We start from the raw sequence: 7,575 nt of genomic DNA on the forward strand, positions 1-7,575 counted from the left end.
ATAGTGGAGGGAGTTCTATGAGTATCCCACATTAGCATTTGCGCCAAAAAGATCCTATTTTCAAAGAGCTTACTCATTTCATCTATGTGAAATAAATTGATCTAACAAGGATAAAGCCCTCACCTAGGTGGTATGCCAACTCACAATTATACTTGCCAATTAGTCATCTTTGTCATTGTCTCTAATGTTGTCAACTTAATGATCCCCCATTTAATTAGTTACCCTTTAAGCTTGATGGTCTACATTAGATCCCCAAAATATGTAAGTGCTAGTTTCTTTTAGAATAATTGGAGTACACATTAGATAGAACAAATTCAAATGGAAGTTGATGGGCTGAGCTGCATTCTATTAAGGGAAAAAGGGGAAATAGTTCAAATAAAGAGAGTAAGAGACAAAGTAAAAATATTAATTCAAATAAATAAAGAGTAATTAAGAGACATAATAGTAACATCACCACAAAACACATAGGATTTAAGTAGTTCAATCTTATAGCTTACATCGAATAAGCATGAAGAATATTCTATTATAATCAAGAAGAGTATCATATTCTAATCTTCGATCTCCAACTGAGGAAAAGGAATATGATGTAGAAAAAAAAAAGAGATTTTAAGAGTAAGAGTTCAATGTTTTGATGAAATAATGAACCCTTATAAAAGCCTACAAATGTTATGTTTACAAGTGTACTTAAACTAGCATCTTTTACTTGGCGATATTTGAGCATGTCACTAGAAACTAATTTATTTAGGGCATAGGTGACAGACACGAAAGGAAGACAATAAGTGTCATGCATAAAAGTATTATATGCTAATAGGGTTGATAAAAGGTGCTTATGTTTGTTTGGTAATGGGATTTATTTATGAATATCTAATGAGACAAAAAAGTTATATTGGGCATAAGGCAATATTAGTGTGTTATATGATGTGGATCATGTTTATAAATGGACATAATATTGTACTAAATGAATTGATTAGAAGGAAGGCACAAAAAGATAAGAGCTTATCAGTTGCTAAATTGATCGATATGGTCGGATTGATAAGTTGAAGTCAAGTCAACAAAGAAGGAGAAAAAAAGATGGAGGTGAGTGCATTGATGAAATGTGTCAACAGACAAGAGCTTAGAAAATGATCACTTAAACATGCAGGAAATCAGGATCCAACTAACCCTAGGGGACCCATATTTCTAGCCTTAAAATTACCTCGCAATATCAAATTTAAAAAATAAAAAACAATTGAAACGTTCTTCAAGTGCCGGCCATTTTACCAATGGCCGGCAATTACTTGATATCATTTATAAATCCCTCTTCAACTCATTATAAATAAATACATCACCGCATTCCCTTCAAGTCAAAAAACTCATCACCATTTCAACCAACTAAACTCCTTCAAAAGAGAGATGAGGCAAGCAGGAATCTACTCCGGAATTCTCTGTGGAAAGAACGGCCCTCACTCTCTTCCCCTATCAAGAATAAAGAAGATAATGAAACAGTCAGGTGAGGATGTGAAGATGATTTCCTGTGAAGCTCCACTTGTTTTCGCCAAAGCCTGCGAGCTCTTCATCGAAGAGCTGACGGCAAGAGCCTATAAGGTTACCATGCAGGGAAAGAGGAGGACTCTTCAGAGGGAGGATATCGCTGCCGCCGTCACCGCCACCGACCTTTTCGACTTTCTGCTTGAGATGGTTTCCGCTTCCGTCATCAACGACGGAAGGACGACCACAGAGAGCACTTAGCTTGAGAGAAATTTTTATCCGCGGGCTACGTGCGAAACATCGCAGTATCTTAATTAATCCCTGCATATATAATAATTTCTCTTAGATCGGACAATCATGGACGCAAATGTCACCTGCTGTGCCACAGCGTGCAACAATCGCAGCTGCTTCGTTCTCTAACGTACAGTCGTCGCAGCTTATTTTCAGATGTTTGAAGTTACGTATTCATCTATGTCTTGCTGTATATGCTGCGTACAGATCGTTTTATAATCATCTTGTACGTATCATATATAAGAAAATATAGAACAATACAGAACTTTCTGCAACAAAATTTATTTATGTACTGAACCCACGGTATAATCTCTGCTGCCAAATATGTATTTGCAAAGGATAATACTGTATTAGAATGCAGCTGGCGCAAGTTTGTGATTTTTTACAGAATTGTATCAGAGTTAAACTTTATTATTATTGTTGTCGTCTCGTGAAAGTAATTTAGGTTTGGTTTGGAAAAAACCTTTTTATTGTTTTCAAAAATAATTTTTTACCACAAAAATTTTTTAAACTAAAAAAGTTTGTATCAAAAAGCTGCTTTAGAAAGTAGCAAAAGAAAGCTGTTCCAAAAAAAAATCTTAGACTTAGTTTGGGACAACTTTTTTGCTGCTGCTTTCTTAAATACTGCTTTGAGAAGCAATAGCAAAGCTGTCCCAAACGAAGCCGTAGGTGTCATTTCGGTGACTTTCTAGCTAATTCTTAAAGTAACCTTTTTAGTAAAAAAAAAACTAAAAAACTACTTTTAGAAGCAGTAAGAAAGCAATCCCAAATGAAGTCTTAGGCTTTGTTTGGGACGGCTTTTTTATTGTTTCTTAAAGTAGTTTTTTAGTATTAAAATTTTAATTTTTTATCTAAAAAATAGCTTTGAGAAGTTGTAAGAAAGCCATCCCAAACGAAGACTTAGCCTTTGAAGTTTATATCTTTTGAGTAGCTGTAATCCTTTCGAACAAATGCAGAATGAAAATTAAGTGAAAAAACCAAAATTATGTTCTAATTATTGGATTAATAATATTGGATCAATGGATTAAAGATAAGATGATTGATACAAGTTTGGATGATCCTCACACTCTGTCAATGAGGCAACAATTCTATTACTTAGATCTCATGCAGATTGATTGAGTTTAGATTTGTGCTAATTCATCTATTGTCATTAAGAGTATCTTTTGTCTGGCACAGATTTGAAAAATAAAGTTCTTAAATTTAGGCCCTGATATTTATTAGAGGATTCAACTAGTTTTTTTTGCCAAAGGGTGTAGGGGCTTATGAATCATGAGGATTGTATGATTATCTCTACATGACATGAAGGAGCTTATAAATTCACTTAAGCGGTAAGGTTAGGACGATTGAAATTACTCGTAGAACTCTCGGTGGCTACATATGAACAAACCTCTAACTTTGCTCATGGGAGCTTTCGGTGAATAACTCTAAGCTCCCTTAGTAAGCACCCCTAGCAGTGCCTCTTCATGTCTCCAGCTAGCTAGCTAGTCCCCTCAGGTGGACTTGAAGAGTCCCTCAGAGCAAAGAACTTTTATTACGTCCTCTGACCGGACGTAGATCTACGTTCGGTCAAAGGATTGCTACTCGATTTTTGCTCGGTATTTGGTCGGCATTGCTAGGTATTGTTTGATAATAACGATGAATACCACTATGGAAAGACCAATACCGAGAAATTAATACCAAAAAATACCGAGTTTTTTCTAAAATACCGAGTTTTTTCTAGAAAAAACTCGGTATTTTTTGGTATTAATTACTCGGTATTGCTCGGTATTACTCGGTATTTTGTCTTCACATAATGATATTTCTCGTTATTATTGATATTGCTCGGTATTTCTGGTCTTGTGCCTACGATCTTAGTACCGGCCGAACGTAACTCTACGTACATTCATCGGACCAAAAAAAAGTTCCAGAGCAAGACACCAACTTGGTAGGTGCAGTCGCCATGCTACACGATATGAATGAACCTCCTTATCAATTAAATGAATAACTTTTTTTGGCATGCGCGAAGGCCTCTAGCGTGAGTGTCTTCCTTGATTGAGTACTCTTGGGGCAAGTATGCCTGATGCGAGTCCCATTATGGGGTGAGTGCCCCTTAGTGGATGTCCTTCTTAAATATTATAATAAAATACTTTTAATATAAATCATATGCATTATACGGACGGAGTTATCTTCTGGTATTAATTAAGGAATGAGACTATGAGAACATGTCAATAGCTCTACAAATAAAAATAAATCCGTAGATAGAATTCCAATCAAAATCACATTTTATCTAATTAAATTTTTATATCTACAATTTCTTTTATTTTTTTAATATTTTTCTTTAGAAAGAAATTATCCACACCGTATTTTACAATGCTACACCTTTGACATTTGCCTTACTTGGAGATGGCCAATTCAAAATAATAAAAATAATAATAATAATAAAATTAATATAAAAACACAATTATATATTTTCTTAAAGAAAAGATTAGTCTGTCTTACACGTAGGGGTGTAAATGAGCCGAGTCAGCTCAAATTTAACTCAAGTGTAAATGAGCCGAGCCAGTTTGAACTTCACTCGCAAGTCAAGTTTCCCAAGCTCGAGCTCAAATATTAAAAGAGCTTGAATTCTAGTTTGATGAAACTAGGCTCTTCAGCTTCAAAAAATTAATTACTCAGAATCTAAACTAGTAAATAATTTTTATGTAAAAAAAAAATCATAATATTTAATGCAGCATCAAAACATGCAAATGCAGCCATACAACCTTTCAAAAAAAAAAAACATAGCTTCAACCTCAATTTCATCTCCAGCTGATCAGCTTTTAAACCTAAGATAAAAATGGATGACTCGAGCCCAAGCGAGACGTCGACCTATTCTTTTGAGAGATGATACGAGCTCGAGTTTTCTACGACTCAAATCTCGGCTCAACTCATTTACTCCCCTACTTATAAAAACTGATGATCATTTATTATTAATTTTTTTTTTGGGAAATGATGATTGATTTAGTAGCAGATTATAGCATTTCATTATTTTATTTTATATTTAATTATATCATTTAAATTTGTCGTACTCCTATTCTTTATATTTGGTCTGTAGCAGGTCTTTGGTGGACGATTTGGACCTCTTCGTCGTTTCTTCTGAGGAACTTCTAAATTTTCTTGGAAAAATTCAAAATAAGCTACAAATATTTTAATAAGTCAGAGGCCTTCGGGCTCTATTATCCAATGGTAAAGATTATGCCGAAATGTGTCTTCTAGTGTAGCATGTCGTTTATTTTGTATGCTCATTGTAGTCGTTTAACATCAAATGAAAATATTTGATCATTCAAATCACACTCGATGAAGAAGGCATTGACATGTAAATTTTTATAGGGTTTACTTAAATTATGAATTTATTTATAATAAAATTTTCATTGAAGATTAAAATAAATAATAAATTTATGCTATTATTTTGCTTATAATATGACATTACTAAAGTAGTAAAATGATTAGACAAATAGCATGAATAATATTTTTTATTTGAGGCCAACTTGGCATATGAGGACTTTGCTATAGCTTATTATAGTGAATGGAACAGGCCACTGTAAGTTCTCGCTAGTATAATTATGGTCGACTTGAATGAAAGTTTCTCCGAGCGGTAAATTTTGAATGCACGAGAATTTTTTTTATCTTGTCAATGATAGTTTCAGGACAACATATGCAATTCAACATATTTGAACCTATATGATAATGCAAAACTAGTTATTGATAATAACCATAGTCACATATGTTGCATTTTCACTCAAATCCTATATATATTATAGTTGAAGTTAGTCAAACCTTATAGTATAAATGATATATATAAATTCTTTAAATCATCATGAGCTTGTATATCCTTCTAAGCAAGTAATTCATATCAGCTTTATGGGTTTAACTTCTTTACAAGATGATAGATTTTTATTATTCAAGCAATTTATTTTTCATGATAAGTATGATTATATGCCAATGTAAAGGTCGGGGGCTAGTGATGACTTTATTAGAGATGGATTTGTTAACATCAACAATATAGTTAAAGCTAGTACCCAATCTAAATTTACGAGCCACATTATTATATGTAACTTTACCTTAACGTGTGTGAATTTAATTAAATTATAAGAGAACTTTAAATTACAAATTTGTACATGTATATAGATAGAAGTAAGTATTTTGGAAGAAGAATATGTTGTTTTTGCTAGCAAACATTGACCTACAATATGCAATATTCACCAGGTATATTTTCCATTTATGATGCATATATTGTATTGACAAGTATGCTCAAACAAGAGTGGATTAACAATAAAATATGAACAAAATATTTATCCATCACTTCATTGTAATTAGAGTGTGTGTATTGCAAGTAGTTTGCACCTTGGCAATGAAATAAAGATCTCAATTCTTGAGCATGCACAATATGCACATCCAATAATGCTACTTTATAATCCATAATTTACATAAAAAATCATAATTAATTTTATTCTATACTTTATCCAACAACATTGGGATCTTAAACCAAAAGAGATTATCTATCATCTGAGGTGAAATTTAACGTCAGGTTTCTTACATGAAAGTTTGGTATGCTGGATAAAAGGAAAATAAAACTATTTTTAGACTTGAGAAGATTCCTATTTAACCTTGCATTAATTTATGGAGGTAGCTTCTTTGTTTGTTCAATGAACCCTTGCAAAAGTCAAGTTATTTCTTAACGAAAATTTCAAAACTTGTTCAAGTCTTTATACCTTGCATATCAGGATGGATACATTATTGAATCAAATTGCATCTCAATAGAACTTTCTTTTTAGAAAAATAAAAATCAACACTCATAATTATTGTGGTGAAAAATAATGATAATAATGATTTATTCCCACTGATGTTTGATGCTGTTGATTTTGAAACTAATTTATGAGTCATGAACATAGTTTAAGCATAGATTTCATTATGATTGAGTGTATAAGATTAAGAAGGTACGTACATATAATATCTCATTGATTTTTGTGTTTGGTTTAAGGATACACAGAATTTCTTACATGTATTGCATAACATTACTATTTGAGGCATTATAGAGAGAATTTAAAGAAAGTTGTAATTAAGGAATATGGGAGTCTTAGAAGTCGGCTCATTATGCAAAAAAATATATTTTCCTAGTAATACAGAAATATCTATATATTAATAAAAAAAGTATATTTAAGAGGTTATCCAAAGTACACTCCATCAAAGGTAGTAATATAGCCAGAAGTTTTATGAGCCACCTTCATATGTTATCCTTTAGGAGGTGATAAAGATATAACACTAAAGGTTATTGAAGATTTTTTTTTTTCATGATGGTACTTACAACCATTAAAGGTTATTGAAGATGATGACCACCCATGGAGTCATCAAAGCTACTTAGGCAGTGGGGTTTGAGAGACCCTTATAGTGATCTAGTTATGAGATCTTGATCTTTGACCTCACACATGATTTATGTCAAGAAAAGAATGAACATCTCATACTTATTGCTCCAATGATTTTCAACAGAAACCATCATATAGTACTTCCTTAATCGGTTAGAGCATATTGGATAAAACTATTGAAATAAAAAACAGCATCTTTGAGGCCATTAGATTTATTGGAGCACATGAAAGTGCAATGGTTGCAATAAAACATTCAATAAAGTGTCCATTTCTCATTAAAAAGTCTTGGAATTGTTCTAGGAGTGCCATACGATTCAGTTAAAACAGGATGTCGTACACATCATTCCTTGTGGGAGCATAGAGGCCATAATATGTATTTAGTTCCTTTGCTTGATTGTGTTGCAAACCTATTTTCATGTCTTATGTTTTGATGATT

General features: G+C 32.7%; 1 protein-coding gene across 1 annotated transcript; it reads left to right on the forward strand.

Annotated features, from left to right (window-relative positions):
* Positions 1–1,392: 1,392 nt before the first annotated feature.
* Positions 1,393–1,728, forward strand: LOC110092086 (nuclear transcription factor Y subunit C-3-like). Its single transcript, XM_020816455.1, has one exon. It carries the CDS (start codon positions 1,393–1,395, stop codon positions 1,726–1,728), a length of 336 nt encoding a protein of 111 aa, XP_020672114.1.
* Positions 1,729–7,575: the final 5,847 nt, after the last annotated feature.

This window comes from Dendrobium catenatum, unplaced genomic scaffold, assembly GCF_001605985.2.
Source record: "Dendrobium catenatum unplaced genomic scaffold, ASM160598v2 fragScaff_scaffold_231, whole genome shotgun sequence".
In the NCBI taxonomy this organism is placed as follows: Eukaryota; Viridiplantae; Streptophyta; class Magnoliopsida; order Asparagales; family Orchidaceae; genus Dendrobium; species Dendrobium catenatum.

Coding starts and splice junctions, on each gene's coding strand:
- LOC110092086 (XM_020816455.1), top strand. CDS start 1,393: ATGAGGCAAGCAGGAATCTACTCCGGAATTCTCTGTGGAAAGAACGGC.